This window comes from Carassius carassius, chromosome 17 (genome assembly GCF_963082965.1).
Source record: "Carassius carassius chromosome 17, fCarCar2.1, whole genome shotgun sequence".
NCBI lineage: Eukaryota > Metazoa > Chordata > Actinopteri > Cypriniformes > Cyprinidae > Carassius > Carassius carassius.
This window is the reverse complement of record NC_081771.1, coordinates 11,218,402-11,235,560: the sequence shown is the minus strand read 5'-3', so window position 1 is coordinate 11,235,560 and position 17,159 is coordinate 11,218,402. Positions and strand designations below refer to the sequence as shown.

Sequence of the window (17,159 nt, the reverse complement as noted above, 5' to 3'; positions counted from 1 at the left end):
ATTCTGATGAGGCAATTGTTATGCACCTGTTGTGGTCGATAATATTACATATTGTCTTTATATGTTTTTACAGATTGTTACTAAATGTTTAAAAAAACACCTCTAATATTTGCCAATAAGCAATAATATAGAGGTGCATACCAAGAAATTAGAATGTCGTGGAAAAGTTCATTTATTTCAGTAATTCAACTCAAATTGTGAAACTCGTGTATTAAATAAATTCAGTGCACACAGACTGAAGTAGTTTAAGTCTTTGGTTCTTTTAATTGTGATAATTTTGACAATGAAATATTTAACAAAAACCCACCAATCTCAACAAATTAGAATATGGTGACATGTTAATCAACTCAAAACACCTGCAAAGGTTTCCTGAGCCTTCAGAATGGTCTCTCGGTTTGGTTCACCAGGCTACACAATTATGGGGAAGACTGCTGATCTGACAGTTGTCCAAAAGACAATCATTGACACCCTTCACAAGGAGGGTAAGCCATAAACATTCATGAAAACAATTCACTAAAAATGTTTTTTATGAAGCATTCTATTTTGTTGACATTGAATTGGTGGGTTTTTCTTAAATGTGAGCCAAAATCATCACAATTAAAGGAACCAAAGACTTAAACTACTTCAGTCTGTGTGTGTTGAATTTATTTAATAAACAAATTTCACAATTTTAGTTTAATTACTGAAATTAACTTTTCCACGCCATTCTAATTTATTGAAATGCATACTGTACATTCCTTAAATACATGGACAAGATTTCTATAATACACACTCACGGGTTTCAAACACGGATAAACTGTTTCCTGGACTTAGTGTTTCAGACTCCTGAAACCGTATTTTCCCTGGTACATCAATATCAAAAAGATGAATCTGAAAGGAAATGAAGATAAAAAGAGTACAAATGCATAAAAGTTTGATTCATTTTTTTTTCTAAATAAGCCAAACGGTTTACTCAAATGCTTGGTTTATACATCCTGAAATATATTATACACATTATACATATCTACACACAACTGTTCCAAAGTGTAGGGGTCAGTAAGAATTAAAAAATGTTATTAAAGAAGACTCTTAAGCTGATCAAGACTGCATTTATTTATTTGATAAAAAAAAAAAAGTGAAAACATTAATAGGAAATATTAAATACTAAATATCATGAAAATGTCATTTATTTCTGTATTGGTAAAGCTGAATTTTCAGCAGCCATTATTCCAGTCTTCAGTCTCACATGAACCTTCAGAAATCATTCTAATATGCTGATGTGGAGCTCAATAAACATTTAATATAATCATCATTGTTGATATCTGTTCCGCTTCTTAATATTTTCTGAAACGGTGATTAAACATGTTTTTAATATTTCCTGATATTTCCATCTTAGGCTCTAAGATGGTTTAGATCCTACCTGTCCGATCGCTACCATTTTGTTTACTTAAATGGGGTGTCATCTCATTTATCATCAGTAAAATATGGAGTGCCACAAGGATCCGTCCTAGGTCCCCTTCTATTTTCAATATACATGTTGCCCCTTGGTAATATTATTAGAAAATACGGAATTAGCTTCCACTGTTATGCTGATGATACTCAGCTATATATCTCAACGAGACCAGATGAAACTTCCCAATTATCTAAGCTAACAGAGTGTGTTAAAAATGTAAAAGATTGGATGACAAATAATTTTCTCCAATTAAATTCGGATAAGACAGAGATATTAATTATTGGACCAAAAAACACCACACAGAATCTTGTAGATTACAATCTGCAACTAGACGGATGTACTGTTACTTCCTCTACAGTCAGAAATCTGGGTGTTATATTAGACAGCAATTTGTCTTTTGAAAATCATATTTCCAATGTTACAAAAACCGCATTCTTCCATCTTAGAAACATTGCCAAGCTACGAAACATGTTATCTGTTTCTGATGCAGAAAAGCTAGTTCATGCATTCATGACCTCTAGACTGGACTATTGTAATGCACTTCTAGGTGGTTGTCCTGCTTCGTCAATAAACAAGCTACAGGTAGTCCAAAATTCAGCAGCTAGAGTCCTTACCAGGTCAAGAAAATATGATCATATTACCCCAATTTTACAGTCTCTGCACTGGCTACCTATTAAGTTCCGTATCAGTTACAAATTATCATTACTTACCTATAAGGCCCTAAATGGTTTAGCTCCTGCGTACCTAACTAGCTTTCTACCACGCTACAACCCATCACGCACCCTAAGGTCACAAAACGCTGGACTTTTGGTAGTTCCTAGGATAGCAAAGTCCACTAAAGGAGGTAGAGCTTTTTCACATTTGGCTCCCAAACTCTGGAATAGCCTTCCTGATAATGTTCGGGGTTCAGACACACTCTCTCTGTTTAAATCTAGATTAAAAACGCATCTCTTTCGCCAAGCATTCGAATAATGTATCTCTTAAATTGTGAGTGTAGTTGCATCTGCATTTTTATTCTTTAGCTTGGGTTAAACTAATTTTACTTCAGTTTCAGCAGCTATGCTAATGATGTCTCTATTTTGTTTCTATGTTTTGCCACGGGATTAATATCCCGTGGTAACTAGGAGTTGCACAAGCTCCAGTCTGGATCCAGAACACCTGAGAAGAGATGATGCTGACCCTCAGAGGACCCCAGATGACGCTAACCTTGAATCAACAAACAGAACTAACAATTATTGCTACATGTGTGACTGCATCATATAATTACTATTAATTAATAATATTGATAGTTCATCATCTAGCTGACTACGTCTTGTATTATTATTATTATTTTTATTTTTCTAAAATCCTGTCAAACGTGCACAAACTACTAGCTACTACTAAATATTGTAGAAACATAATTTTCTGTAAAGTTGCTTTGTAACGATTTGTATTGTAAAAAGCGCTATACAAATAAACTTGAATTGAATTGAATTGAATTGATAAACTGAAAGTTCAAAAGGACAGCACTTATTTGAAGTAGAAATCTTATGTAACAAAAAATGTCTTTACCGTTACTTACTTTCCTGTGTTTGACAAGCAGCTTACCATCAGGTCCAAAAACTAAGCAGCTGTTATAGAGCTTTCCTCCATCCTCCTCAGGAATGGAACCTACAACAAAGACACATGTGAGGGCTGCCAACTTTTGAGTTTAGCTTAGAGTGAGATTCTGGGGCCGTGGCTTTTTATAGGGGAGGGGCTTATGGAGGGGCGTGGCTTGGTTTGGAAAAAAATACAAACACAAAATCCTTGCATTAGCAGAAGTGTGGACGGCTGATACAAGCGTTCTTTTCTTGCCTGTCCCTGACACTTTAGATAACATCCTATAACAGAAAATTATAATTTATCCATACTGACACCACCAAATATCAAATATCTGGACATGATTGATGAGTTGTGATTGATATAAATAAAATCATTTTAATATGGGATGTCGTTGACTTGACATTCTGTTCTTAGAAAACAATAATTAACATTTACTACATTAGGGCTGTCAAAATGGCTGAAAAACTAAATTCGAATTTTTTAATTGTATATTATCAAAATTCTAATTATATTCGAATTTAAAATGCATAATTTCAGTTAGGGTGAAGAGAAGCTTATTGCTTCTATCCTGATGCCACAAGAGGGCGCATCGAGCAAAATATTACGAATGCACGTTTAATAAATGCATTAGAATACATGACTATTAAGTGAATAATATATAAAAAAAAATTATAAACCAATTATAATTAAGTTGCTTAAACAACTAGAAACAAAACAGCATCATGTATACATGCATAGTTTAATACAGAGCGCGGAAAGCCAATCACATAGTCCATTTTACATTTAAAAACATGAGATGCAGTAGGATGGGGAAAACCCACCATAAATTCTCGAGATAAGTTTTTAAAAAGTTAATTTTACATGGCTTTCTAAATATCCGTCTCTCTTGTGAGAGACGCGAGTGTGAGAAATGCGTTCTATGTGAACAGCTTGATTTAGGTTGATGTAAACAACGTCTTCTCCACATCGTGTTCTTTTTTTCCACAATATTTTGAAAGAACTTCGCTGCAGAACTGCATCTAGTGTCTTTAACTGGAAAGGCTAAAAAGAAAATTATAATGCAATGAAACTTACATTGTCATCGCATCTCGAGCTGCGCTGATAAAGGCCAAAATATACTTGGGCCGTCCGCATCCACGCTGCAATATGTCATTTTCATCATCAAGAGGGCTCGCGGACAGCTGCACACCCTGCCCGCGTGCAGGCAATTTATGAGACGTACAACAGTGCATGCTCGAGGTGAATGATGAGACAGAAGTGGTACTGCGTGTCGAGCTCATCCGCCTTTGGAAAGCTTGGAATGTGAAGTATACCCGGGCAGGGCCTTAAAGCAGCCTCCTTAACGCACAACTAAAAATGTGGATTTTTATTTAAAATTTGACGAATATTCGAAAAAAAAAAAAAAAAAAAAATTTTTTTTGACAGCCCTAACGTTACTAGGCATGTCCAGATACTGTTTTTTATGATAAAGTTATGTAAAATAACTACTCAGTGCTGCTGCAACAAACAACTTTGCTAATGCTAACTTAATTCTATATAGACTACAGTATATAACCGCATAGGCCTATTAGTTACTAGCCTAAACTGGACGGAGACAAGAAGCGCCCTGTAACTCACTGACCTGCCAGCGTTCACAATTCACACGGTTCAGATGGGAGGGAGAACGGCTGACTACACAGTTTATGGGAATAAATTGTGTATTTCCCTCACAATTGTCACAAAAAACTAACTAAACTGTCTGTCTGGTCTCTCTGCGAGTTGCTTTGCGAGATCATGCGGCGCAGTTTTTTTCCTCACTGCTGCACGAGTCTGCGTGAGAATATGGGGGTGTGGCCTGAGAGCGTGAGAATTGGGTCAATTGCGTGAGTCTCACGCTGAACGCTTGAGAGTTGGCAGCTATGAGGGACATGGAAATGAATGGCATCAAACTATGGAAGCAGATTAGTCTCAAATATAATTCACGCAAAAAACACGATTCACACATGCATAGACAATTTCACATGCATGAAACCTAATTCACGTACACACAAAAAAAATTCACGTGCGTGAAAAAAAAATATATTCACAAAAAGCAATTCACAAGCGCAAAATAAAATTATATATTTATAAATACATTTCACAAATGCAAAAAACTATTTGTAGATATACAACTGTGCACAAAAACCTTTGAATGTTTAAAATGTACGAGTTTCTGAATGTACGAATCTTCATTTACTACGAATCCAATCGGATTTGTGTGTGTGTGTTTTTGAGACTTTCCTGGCAGAGCTCTCTTCCCACAGTGGGTCTGTCGTACTCTTTAGCCAATCAGATGCGAGCTTACCATTCAACCAATCATATCATAAGCCACTGAGTGCATTCAAGAAGCACGATTCTGCGCACCTTTAGCGCAATATGGATTAATTAGAACGGAAATTAAGCCTTTACATCAATAATCCAGCATGGCGAATGAAGATTGAAGAATGAAGATGCTGTCTTCAACGCCCTGTTCTTCTTTTATGTACTGCAGGCTAATATGTGTGCCAACTCGTTTCATTGATTCCATAATATATATTATAAATATGCTTAATTGGCTGAAATCAGAGAAACTGTCAAGTCGGACATCTTAAAGTTGTTAGTCAGGAGGAGAGGAGCCAAGAGAGAGTGAGGATTTGGAGGCAACAGAGACGAAGAGAATAGAGAAAGAAAATGAGCAAATAAAAAATCTTGAGGAAATCTCTCTCTCGCTGCAGGCTGAGCGACTTTTGTGTCCCACCCATAGACTGTAAAAAAATATAAAAATATTAAACATTTTATGGTCCAGGCAATATGTGCATTTGTACTAAACAACAGATTTTGCAGTAAACAACATTACAGATCATCTTCGTTGTATTAAAATTTAAAATGACAAAACTCAACCCAGTCTCTTTTTGTTAAATTTCAGTTTTATTAATATTAGCCATTATAAAAGTATAAGTAAAAGGTATAAGAAGCTATACAAATAAAGCAAACAATTCAGTTAAACATACAAAGTCAGCGCTCTAGTCTAACCATACATCGGTAAAGTTAAATAGCTTATAAAGTTATGAAACTTCCCCTCAGCCAAAACGATTGCCCAGGGAAAAAATTATAGATTTACGAGACCAAAAATCGCCCATTAGATATACACAAGATGAATTATATCTCATGTTTAACCACTACAGAGACGCCAGAGTCCGCGGCATTGGCGGCAAACTTTAGAAGGTCTAGCCGAGGAAAGACTGCTTCAGGCGGGGTACATGAACGCCGAGCGCCCGGTCATCGCTGGATCAACTGGATAAAATTTTCATAAATCTTTAAATAAACCACAGGTTTGATCTTTAAACAACTACATTCTCGCCTGAAAACCTCTTAAAACTACATTTCATGATACAGAAACAGTAGTATTATATGTCAACTGTATTAAAAAATGGCGCTTCTTGTTGTCATTCTCCGTGGCGCTGCCTTGTCAGCGGTCAATCAAGCTGTCACTCAAAGTTAACCACACCCTTATTGTCATATATTTTATATCTAAATACGATCTAAACTAACGAGTTAGAAAAAAAAAAAATCACCCCCCTCACAGTTGTCAGGCACTCGGAAGCTATCGAAAAATACAATAAAAGTCCATGGGACCAACTTGTAAAAACATGAATTTATGCTGTGAAAACGGACATTTTAACATGGGGGCTATGGACATTTGCTCCCTTTTGGGACCTTCCCCTGGCGGATTTTCGATGTATTGCAGTTTTTCGCACTTCCGGGTAGGCTTCATTTTTCAGATTAGAATGTTGCCGCTTGGTCCCACCATGCTGAACACAATTAACTTTTTTTTTCAGTTTTACAATTATTATTATTTTTTACATTAATTTAAACATTTACTTAAGAAATATAAGCTATAGCCTAATGTTTTTTTATGTTAAATTATTTTGTTTCATATATTATTTTCAGACATGATCAGACCTACTCACATAACATTACTCATTTAACGAACACATACAAGCGCCCACTTTGGCAGAATTCAATCAACAGCCATTAATTAGGACAAATTTGGTTTTAAGGGAGAAAAAAAAGAAATGTGAAAAATGCCAGCGAATGAACACGTAGAAAAAATAATAGTCGCAGTATCAGTAGTGAAGGAGAGTGCTGGATTTTCGGTTTGCCCCGCATTTTACTTGAAGTTCAGGCAAATGGGAACACCATATATTACATAGCAATCATCCTTAATTGAAGAAATGTGGCAAAACATCTCTGGAGAGAACCTTATATTATTAAATTCGAATGTGCTTTCCATATTTGGATCAACATAGGCTACATTTGTGAACACACATTTTCTGCAATGTCGCGTCAAGTCATGCTCCCGTGCGCATCTTACAGACTGCATCTTAAGCCATATGTTAAACTTTCCGCGTCCGTGGGGAGTCCGTTATGGACCGCTTGGTAGGCGTGACGTAATCATCGTCATGGGAGAGTGTGTGCGGAGGCTCTGAGAGGACGAACGCGTACGGTGCGCGTGCGCGTGGTCAGTAGGCTTCAAAAGCACAATTGCACATGTAGAGGCAGTGTGAAGAAGCCCATTGCTACTCGAACCTGTGCAATCCGCTTGCACTTGGACTTGGACCATAGTGCGGCCCAGTGGAAAAAAAGGTTGAGAACCACTACAACATATACAGTATAGTTACAAATTAAACAATGTTTCTAAATATGTGATGTTGTTTATCTTGATCGAACTACATTGCTTCAACGTAGTGGTTAACAATGACTAGGCTACATGTTTTAAAATGTATTACTGTAAGAAAGTACACACTGACCTAACAGACATCAATTTATAAAACAAGATTATTTAGAATTATAATTTCACAACTCTCAAAATGTTACTTTTGTCTTTACAGGTCTTTCTTTTTACTATCCTGATTGCAGTTTAATTTATAATTACTGTAACTGTCCTGTTACAACTGTATTTTTTTCTAACTAGTTTTCTAACTAGAAAAACTGTCTTGATTGAATGTGTAAACGATAAAATGTGTAAACTCAGACTTTTATGAAATAAACTAAACTCTTACCCGTGCTTCTCGTTATTCATTCGCCATGCTGGATTACTGATGTAAAGGCTTAATTTCCGTTCTAATTAATCCATATTGCGCTAAAGGTGCGCAGAATCGTGCTCCTTGAATGCACTCAGTGGCTTATGATATGATTGGTTGAATGGTAAGCTCGCATCTGATTGGCTAAAGAGTACGACAGACCCACGTGGGAAGAGAGCTCTGCCAGGAAAGTCTCAAAACACACACACACACAAATCCGAGTGGATTCGTAGTAAATGACGATTCGTACATTCAGACACTCGTACATTTTAAACATTAAAAGGTTTTTGTGCACAGTTGTATATCTACAAATAGTTTTTTGCATTTGTGAAATGTATTTTATAAATATATAATTTTATTTTGCGCTTGTGAATTGCTTTTTGTGAATATATTTTTTTTTCACGCACATGAATTTTTTTTTGTGTACGTGAATTAGGTTTCATGCATGTGAAATTGTCTATGCATGTGTGAATCGTGTTTTTTGCGTGAATTATATTTGAGACTAATCTGCTTCTATATCAAACACACTAATGTGCTGGTTTGTGTCTGAGGGTCTCACCGCCCACTAAATAGACCCCACAATCCTTGGCTGCCTCTGACAACACCTTTGTGGACTCTCCTGGGATCTTCTCAGCATACTCAGCAAAGAACCCGGTTCCATAAGGGGAGTTGAAGCACTCCTTCAAACAAACATATACATAATGGATTATTAAATGCCATATTTTTTTATAAACCAATATTAATATAGTATTCATAACCTAAGATATAGAATGTAATACTCACAGGTAAGACTACAACTTTTGCACCTTGTCCTGCAGCCTCCTTCACTAGTTTTTGTGCCCTTTCCAAGTTGTCCGCCTTGATCTTTGAAACATGTAACTGAACCACAGCCAGACGAAACTCTAGGGGGCAGAAGATCAATTGTTTGTTTATTAGCTGCAGCAGCTGCAGGATCAATGATTCACAACTCTTTCAACTTTTAACCAGCAGCCTCCTTTGCAGGTTTTTGTTTTGATATTCTCTACACTTTTCTGCTTCGGTCAAAGGAAGTGCAGTCAAAACAAAAACATATTTTTGTTTCATTGTAGTTTTGGGTGATTTAAGTTAAATGAACAGTCAAAACATGATATGTATGAAACACATATGCAGTCAAAACATTAACAAAAATTATATCTGTTTTTAGGTTCAAACATTTCGCATTTAATTAATCCACAACTTTACAGTGCGGAATGCTCGATGCAAAGTGAAATAAAGCGTGTTAATATGCTACGTTTATATAATCACCAACTAAACTATATCAAATAACAGGATCTAAACGTTGTACCACTCTGAATATAAAAATATACTCACTCGACATTGCCTTTAAGATACCAGACATTGATATACTTCTTGGAACCTTTTATACAGTCTATGGTTGGAACAACACACGCAGTACAGAAATAGCAATGTCATGACAATCTCCGCCCACTAAAATACATTCAAAATAAAAGTCCTCGGTTGGAAGTCTTTTCTTCTCTCTCTCTCTCTCTCTCTCTCTCTCTCTCTCTCTCTCTCTCTCTCTCTCTCTCTCTCTCTCTCTCTCTCTCTCTCTGTGGAACAGAATATGTTTAACCATGTTACAAAACATTACAAAACACATACTTCTCAATTTGCTTCAGATATAATACAATACATGTAGTTCAAATATACGTGTATACAAAAACTTATACCGCACCTATCCTACCAGTGGCGCAGTTGAACTTACACCCGCGTTAAACACAAGAGAGGAAGACGTATCAAAACATGCTGATATACTGAGTTAACTTGTACAGTAAAATCTATTTTTTCTTGTTGATTTCTCTCTAGGGTGCGCTAAACGTTTCGACTAACGAAAACGTTGGTTGTTGGACGCATGGTTTTTGTACGTTGGTTAAATTGCTGTAACCAAAACCTGAGCAAATGAATTTAAACAAAATGAGTGTCCTCACCAACCATGTGTTTTTGTGCAGATATGCATGGAGAAAATTATGCGTTGAACATGTCATTGGTAGAAGGTACATGACTTTTGCTCCATGTAAACCAATCAGATTTTTTCAGTGTACCTCAAAATTAGTTGTTACCATGTTGCAATGTCCAAGACAAAAATTAAGAGCTGGGGTTGCAGTTCCAGTTCTGCCAGCAAGGACTTTGTCTTGGACTGCTTGCATGTGTAAGAGCAAAAATGACAACACAGATAACAACAGTCTAGTAGAAGAGGAAGATGAAATTGAAGAGGCAGAAATAGAGGAGCTGTTCCAGCAGCAGATCCCCACAGGTATCGGTGAAGAAGAACACAGGGTCTTTATTGTGCACCCTGATGTGAAATGGGGCAGCAGAAAGCAATATCTGACCACAGGTAAAAGTATACATTGATTTTAATAATTGGATAAATGTGAAATTTTACATAATACAAAGTTTTTTCCTTTGATAGCTGCACTTCAGATGGAGGAAGCGGTGGGTCTGGTGAACACTTTGTACAACTGGAGTGTTGTTGATAAGATCATCCTCTCCACCAAGACACCAGAGAAGAAAAGAATTTTTGGCAAGGGAAACTTCCAGGCTCTTACAGGTATGTAGATTACTAGTTTCGAAAAGATAGGTATTTTAGGCACAGATTGACATGTTTTCTCTGTTCTTTAATATTTCTAAGAGAAGATCAGAGCTACTCCTGAGGTCACAGCTGTTTTTGTAAATGTGGAACGACTTTCACCTTCCTCAGAAGTGAGTATTCAGACCATTATACTGCGATTCCATCAATTCACTTCAAAGGGTTTTAAAATGTGTGCACAAAAGACCATTAAAATCATGATTCATGAAGAATCTATATCATTTCTTAAAAGTAGTACTAGATTCACTGTAGTTAAATATAATCATAGGATGTTCTTCTTTGAATACAGTCGTAATTAAAGTGTTAGTAATTTTTTACAATGTTACACTTGTGTTTCAGAAAGAATTGCAGGAAGCCTGGGGAGTAAAGGTTCTTGATAGATACTCACTTGTTCTGCATATTTTCCGCTGTAATGCCAGAACAAAAGAGGCCAAACTGCAAATCTCTTTGGCAGAGATTCCCTTGCTCAGGTAAATTATTTACTATTTTCCTAATCTACATTGTTTCCTGATGAAATCAACAATTATTTCCTAGCAAACACTCCAGTTCAAAACTATTTTTAAAGAAGATTCTAAAGCTCTCCATGACTGCATGCATTTGGTCATAAATATAGTCAATAAATATTTTAAATATAGTTTTATATTTTAATACATTTTAAAATGTAAATCATGTTATGGAATAAAGCTGATTTTTCAGCAGCCACTACCCCAGTATTCAACATTCTAAATGACCTCATTGGTACTTTTGATCAATTTAATGCATTCCTTACCAAATGAAAATTTTTATTTCTTAAAAAAAATGGTAATGTTTGAATGGTAGTGTACTTTCCCACACAATAAAAGTTGATGTCCCTGGTGAGCTTTATTTTGTTCTATGTTATTCGTATTAGTATGATATTGCTTTATCTCAATAATAAATAAACACCATTTAGGGTTAACACAGATTTACCAACATATTTTTGTTCTTTGAACACATAAGATCACGGCTGAGAAATGAAGTCGCTAACTTAGACCAGCAAGGTGGCGGCTCAAGGTACATAATGGGCTCAGGTAAGGACTTAAAAGGGCTTGTCGAACTTAAAACATTTAATCTAGGGTCGTTTTTAAGACCAAGGTTTATTTTGTTTAACTGGAGTTCAAATATATTTACAGGTGAAACCCTGTTTGAAATGCAGCAGCGATTGTTGAAGGAGCGAGAGCTAAAGATCCGATCAGCCCTGGAGCGACTTAGGAGGAAGAGGCACCTTCTGCGCTCCCAACGCAAACACAGAGACTTCCCCATCATCTCTGTCATGGGCTACACTAACTGTGGTGAAGTTTGGATAAATATTAACCTGTTAAACTATTGTATGCGATTGTAAGAAACACTTTAACAGTCTTTGTTTCTAAAGGTAAAACAACCCTGATTAAAGCACTGACTGGAGATGCTGGTCTCCAGCCTAAAGATCAGCTCTTTGCCACCCTGGATGTTACAGTACATGCAGGACAGCTGCCAAGTCACATGACTGTACTTTACGTTGACACCATTGGCTTCTTATCCCAGCTCCCTCACCAGCTTATTGACTCTTTCTCTGCCACGCTGGAGGATGTGACACATTCTGTATGTACCCAAGACACAACAATAAAAAGCTTTTCATTTTTAGTGATGTTATAGAAATGTTTTAGCACCCTCTCATTTTGCAGGACCTTATTATTCATGTGAGAGACATCAGTCATCCAGAAACTGTGAACCAAAAGGTCAATGTACTGAATGTACTAAAGAATCTACAGATTCCAGAAAAACTCTTGAAATCCATAATAGAGGTGCACAATAAGATTGACCTCATTGAAGGGTGAGACATCTTTTTTCCTTATTTGTGTATCAATTTAATTTAGTAACGAGTACTTTCAAACGTTTTAGTAAAATAAACCTTTTATACATGTTCCATAGATTTGAGGTGAGTGATCCTGAGGTTATTCCTATATCAGCTCTGAAACAGCATGGACTGGAGGTATTAAAAGAAAAGATTGAAGAAGCTGTTGTTAAGTATACCGGCAAACAAATAATGACCCTTAAAGTGCAGCTCAACAGCCCTCAGTTAGCGTAAGTTTTATGTAAAGAGTTTTTAAGGAAATCTGTTATCTTATCCAGACTTTTTTATTTGGTGCCCTTTTCCCTTCACAGTTGGCTGTATAAGGAGGCTACGGTTCAGGCAGTAGATGATGTAGGAGACGACTGCACCGCCAATGTCAAGGTCATCATTAGCCAAGCTGCATATGGGCGCTATAGGAAACTGTTTCAGGTCACCTAATAACAGAAGGCCCCTGTTTTACAGCCAAAATTACATCATCCAAAATAATTCCCACCCCCAGTGCAATAATGATCTTTAAATATTGATTTGCTTTATTAACAGTGTATTTCAAATATCTCAAAACCAGTATTTTAATACAATAAAAGTGAGACATTGAGAAACGAGGTCGATTTGTGTTAATATATAAACAATGTTGGTAGAAAATACATGTCTCAGGAAATTTTTAGTTTTAACTCTCAAAGCTTGATACAAATTTTGAAAAGGCAGCTTGATTCATCAAGCAGAATTACACATTAAAAGGCACATGTAAACTTACTAAGGATTGAATATTGCACATTGTCTCGTTTAGGCAGTAGTCTGAATACACTTTAGATCACTAGAAACATGCTTAGTTTGTAAGCCTTGAGTTTGTGACCCAAATGATTCCTTAAACAATGCCTTCACATGTAACAAAGAGTTCACATATAAACCCATTTTACTTCAACAGCTCTTTAAAGCAGTTTTTTGTTGAGAGCAATAACAAGCGAACAAAATGGAACAGGACCAATGAAGTCGCCTGCTATTATGTTGAGACATGTGGGTTCAGCTCCTGGTTTCTGATCTTCTAGCCATTTCTTCACTTGGTTCCAGTTCTCAAAGGTCAGAGTTTGAAGAGACACCCAAGGATGAGATGCGATGAAGCAGCGATCTGTCGTTAAATTCAGGCCTGCTACAAAAAACCCCTCTGTGAAATAGAAATATGCTGATCAGAGACCAGAGGTATGAGGAACCATCTTTTTTTTTTTCTCATGTCAGGTATAACCAAACAAAAGCTTTTCTCACTAGGCCGACCAAGTCGTTTCTGGCATTCAAGAAAGTTGATCAGCTCTTCTGCATTAGGCTTATTGGCCCAAAGGTATTGGATAGGAGGCCATAACTCCTTATAGCGTGATGCTGACTGGTCTTCATATGACAGCACAACTTGATAGCCTGATGCCCACAGATTCCGCAAGGTCAATAGGGCCACCTTTAAGAATGTGTATAATACAAAACAGGAACAGATTTCAAGCCTGTTGTAGTTTAAAATGTCAGTAGAAACTTTGTGATGTTTTTATTTATGTGGTGCCAGTCAAAATATGTTTTTTTTATGCTCACTAAGGCTGCATTTAGTTGAACACAAACACTGTAAAAACAGTAATTGTGAAATATTATTACAATTTAAAATATCGCTTTTAATATATTTTAAAGGTGAAGCTGAATTTTCAGCAGCCATTATTCCAGTGTCACATGATTCTTCTTATATGCTGATTTGCTGCTCAGTTATTAATAGTTCTTATTTTTGTCAATAGTTGTTGAAAATATTTTTTGCCTCTTAATATTTTCTGGATTCTGCATCTATTTGAAATAAAAATATTTTATAACAGAAATGTCTTTACTAGCTATTGATCAATTTAAGGTGTCCTTGTTACATAAAAGTTTTCTATTTTAATCTTGGTTTTCACAAACATATAAAGCAGCACAACTGTTTCCAACATCAGCACCAAATCAGCATATTAAAATGATTTTTTAAGGATCATGTGACACTGAAGACTGGAGTAATGGCTGCTGAAAATCCAGCTTTACCAATACAGGAATAAATTACATTTTAAAATATTTTAAAGTAGAAAACAGTTCTCTGTTTTGTAATTGCAGCATTTTTGATCAAATAAATGGAGCCTTGGTGACTTTCAAAAACAAATAAGTAGGTAACTTTTGACAGGTGGGGTATCAACTTGCATAATGCTATAATAAAACAATTATTAATTTATGTTTAAAAATTCAAAATGGTTTCTCACGTCGCGAGGGCACAGTTTTGAGCCAAAGATTTTCTTCAGCGAATAGATGAATTCCTCATGCATTTTATAATTTAGCCCTTCGAAATGGCTACAAGCTAGAATGATGATTTCTTTGGGATGTGATTCAAGCCATGAAGCAACAGACTGTAGAGTTTCCTACAAAACAAATCAGGTTTAGAAAGCACAAAATGCACACACACAAAAAAAAGACAAACTTTAATAGCTAATTAATCTCAACACTCATCTATATACTTACAATGACCATTGCCTGTGTGTAAATGACATGAGTGAAGTAAAGTTCATTGGAAGAATCATACTGTTTGTGGGCAATTCGAAGATCAAAGTATCGAATGCCTGTTGCAAGTTGCTCCACAATGTTTTGCTCCTGTTTGCAATGATAGTATACAAATACATTTCTCATGTAAAAATGCATGAATTTGAACAAGACATAAAAGGACTCTATGAGCACTATGGGATAGACATTTGTTCTGATTCTGCTATGAAATATTAAGGTTTGTAAGCAGTCAAAATAACCATTAAGTGAAGTATATGCCTGCCTGAGTAGTAGCCCATCTGCGAATAGCTGGCCGTGTGAAACAGCAGAAAACTCCATCCAGTAACCTAAATGTGTCTGACTCAGATCGGAGCAGTGGAGAAGTAATATCCAGACAGTAGCTCATTGCATCATGGCTACCTGAAAACAAATGAGGGTTCATTAATTGTCTGCATTGATAAGGAAGTTTCATGTACAAAAGAAAGTTCTATGCAATAATATATCAAATAAATCGTAACATTTTATAAAATTGCATAAATAACATTTAATAAATACATTTATTAGTTTTCATTAAAAAAAATGTAATTGAAATTTTCCTTATGTTCCACAGGGTTGGCTCATTTCCGCCACTAACTAAATACATGAATACAATTCAATCATTCGAGAGGGGTGAAAAAAAAATTGTGAAATAAAAAGTTGTAATGTTAGAAATGTAAACAAGAAATCAGAGGGGGGAAACTGAATTGCGAGATGTAAACTCAGAATTCCGCGAAAGAATTCAAAATTGTAAGTTCTAAATTTTGAATTCTGAAAAGTAAAGTCAAAAGCGAGTTTATAACTAAAATTTATTATAAAATATATATATATATATATATATTAATCGCAGTTACTTTTATTCGAAAGCTTCCATAGGTGCTCACCTGGTATTGAGAGATGTGTTAAAGGAACATCCCACAGTTTCTCTGGCAAACATGACATCCAGTCCTCGTGATTAATGTCATTCTTTATAATGTGAGCCATCAGTTCAATGGATCATGTAAAAGCAGTAGCTCTTTACTAATGAATCCAAGTGACTGCGTTTGAAAACAAAATGAGTTGATCAGCTGAAACAGTCCGCGTTTGAGCGAAACAACAGAGATAACACATCATCGATAAGACAGATAAAAGCCCAACTCTTTGGAAAGGTAACACAACCTCAACGGTTAGTGAACTCCATGTTTAACGAAATTGAAAGGATTTTAGAAGCGTTGCGATCATTCTTGCACATGAATGTCTTTACGTGTCAGCTCGGCATTTCCTTGTTTCCGGTGTGGTGAGAAATCCAGTCACGTTTTACAGCTGATTTCAGAACAGCCTTCTTTTTATTATTTCTGTCGCTGAGTTAAACCGCCCCAAAACAGATCTAACTTGATCACAGGTCATTCCTGTTAGGCAGTACGTCTTTACGCCATCATATAAGATTTCATATTTTGGATAAATACTACATTCACAAAAGATAAACATTTGATGTTAATTTTGTTTTCCTTTCTCTAATCAAAGTGACAGCTAGAGGTAAAATCATGTTAAAAGCAAAAAAAGTAAACACTCCACACTGCTACATTGTCCATACTGTTATTTATTTTACCATTATGTAAATAATCAAGTTTGTCCAGAGTATATGTTGGAAAGGCAGATATTCCCTTATATGGCAATCCAAATATATGGCAACACAATATTCATGTTAATAACTTGCAAGTTGCCATGGTTTTGTAATCTGGTGACCTTCCATCATTTTATCATCTTTGAGGTAGAAACGACACAAAACTCCATTATCAAAGGTTAACTTTGACTAAAGTCTTTCAGCTGGGTCCATAATCAATGAAACAAGCGCAGTGAAATGCTGCTTTCCACGTCAGCTAATTCTTGCTTTTGTATGTGTTCCAGAGAAGACTTCACTTTTAATAACTCAGAACACAATTCTTTAAATATTGTTTGTTTTATTTATTGGAAATCTTCAGATATTAAATATGAGTATTTGATATGCAATTCAACTGTTGATATTTGTGTTAGTATAAGCGT

At 35.9% G+C, this 17,159-nt stretch overlaps 3 protein-coding genes across 3 annotated transcripts in view; 1 reads left to right on the top strand and 2 right to left on the bottom strand.

The window, feature by feature from the left end:
• Positions 1-9,563, bottom strand: part of nit2 (nitrilase family, member 2) — a 10,596-nt gene extending 1,033 nt beyond the window's left edge. The window contains exons 1-5 of the mRNA XM_059570181.1: positions 9,448-9,563; positions 8,881-8,999; positions 8,657-8,777; positions 2,994-3,082; positions 777-870 (exon numbers count right to left, since the gene is read on the bottom strand). Of these exons, the coding sequence (XP_059426164.1) occupies positions 777-870; positions 2,994-3,082; positions 8,657-8,777; positions 8,881-8,999; positions 9,448-9,475 (451 nt within the window). The 5' untranslated portion in view covers positions 9,476-9,563. The remainder of the gene's footprint in view (positions 1-776; positions 871-2,993; positions 3,083-8,656; positions 8,778-8,880; positions 9,000-9,447) is intronic.
• Positions 9,564-9,836: 273 nt separating this feature from the next.
• On the top strand, positions 9,837-13,177 carry gtpbp6 (GTP binding protein 6 (putative)). The gene is made up of 10 exons (XM_059570892.1): positions 9,837-10,471; positions 10,547-10,684; positions 10,766-10,836; positions 11,063-11,193; positions 11,702-11,772; positions 11,875-12,033; positions 12,114-12,322; positions 12,406-12,554; positions 12,653-12,805; positions 12,887-13,177. The coding sequence occupies exons 1-10, from the start codon at positions 10,036-10,038 to the stop codon at positions 13,011-13,013; spliced, it is 1,644 nt and encodes a 547-aa protein (XP_059426875.1). The 5' UTR covers positions 9,837-10,035; the 3' UTR covers positions 13,014-13,177.
• si:dkey-66a8.7 (PI-PLC X domain-containing protein 1) lies at positions 13,083-16,425 on the bottom strand. Its single transcript, XM_059570893.1, has 6 exons — positions 16,022-16,425; positions 15,385-15,521; positions 15,084-15,212; positions 14,828-14,983; positions 13,836-14,019; positions 13,083-13,737 (listed from the first exon to the last, which is right to left on the bottom strand). Exons 1-6 carry the CDS (start codon positions 16,119-16,121, stop codon positions 13,505-13,507), a joined length of 939 nt encoding a protein of 312 aa, XP_059426876.1. The 5' UTR covers positions 16,122-16,425; the 3' UTR covers positions 13,083-13,504.
• Positions 16,426-17,159: the final 734 nt, after the last annotated feature.

Excerpts from the sequence above, each read along its gene's own strand:
- gtpbp6 (XM_059570892.1), top strand. The coding sequence starts at position 10,036 with ATGAATTTAAACAAAATGAGTGTCCTCACCAACCATGTGTTTTTGTGC. Across the intron at positions 12,323-12,405 it reads TGGAGGATGTGACACATTCT|GACCTTATTATTCATGTGAG; the intron begins GTATGTACCCAA and ends CTCATTTTGCAG. Across the intron at positions 12,806-12,886 it reads CTCAACAGCCCTCAGTTAGC|TTGGCTGTATAAGGAGGCTA; the intron begins GTAAGTTTTATG and ends TTCCCTTCACAG.
- si:dkey-66a8.7 (XM_059570893.1), bottom strand. The coding sequence starts at position 16,121 with ATGGCTCACATTATAAAGAATGACATTAATCACGAGGACTGGATGTCA. Across the intron at positions 15,213-15,384 it reads GCAGATGGGCTACTACTCAG|GAGCAAAACATTGTGGAGCA; the intron begins GCAGGCATATAC and ends CATTGCAAACAG. Across the intron at positions 14,984-15,083 it reads ACACACAGGCAATGGTCATT|GAAACTCTACAGTCTGTTGC; the intron begins GTAAGTATATAG and ends TTTGTTTTGTAG.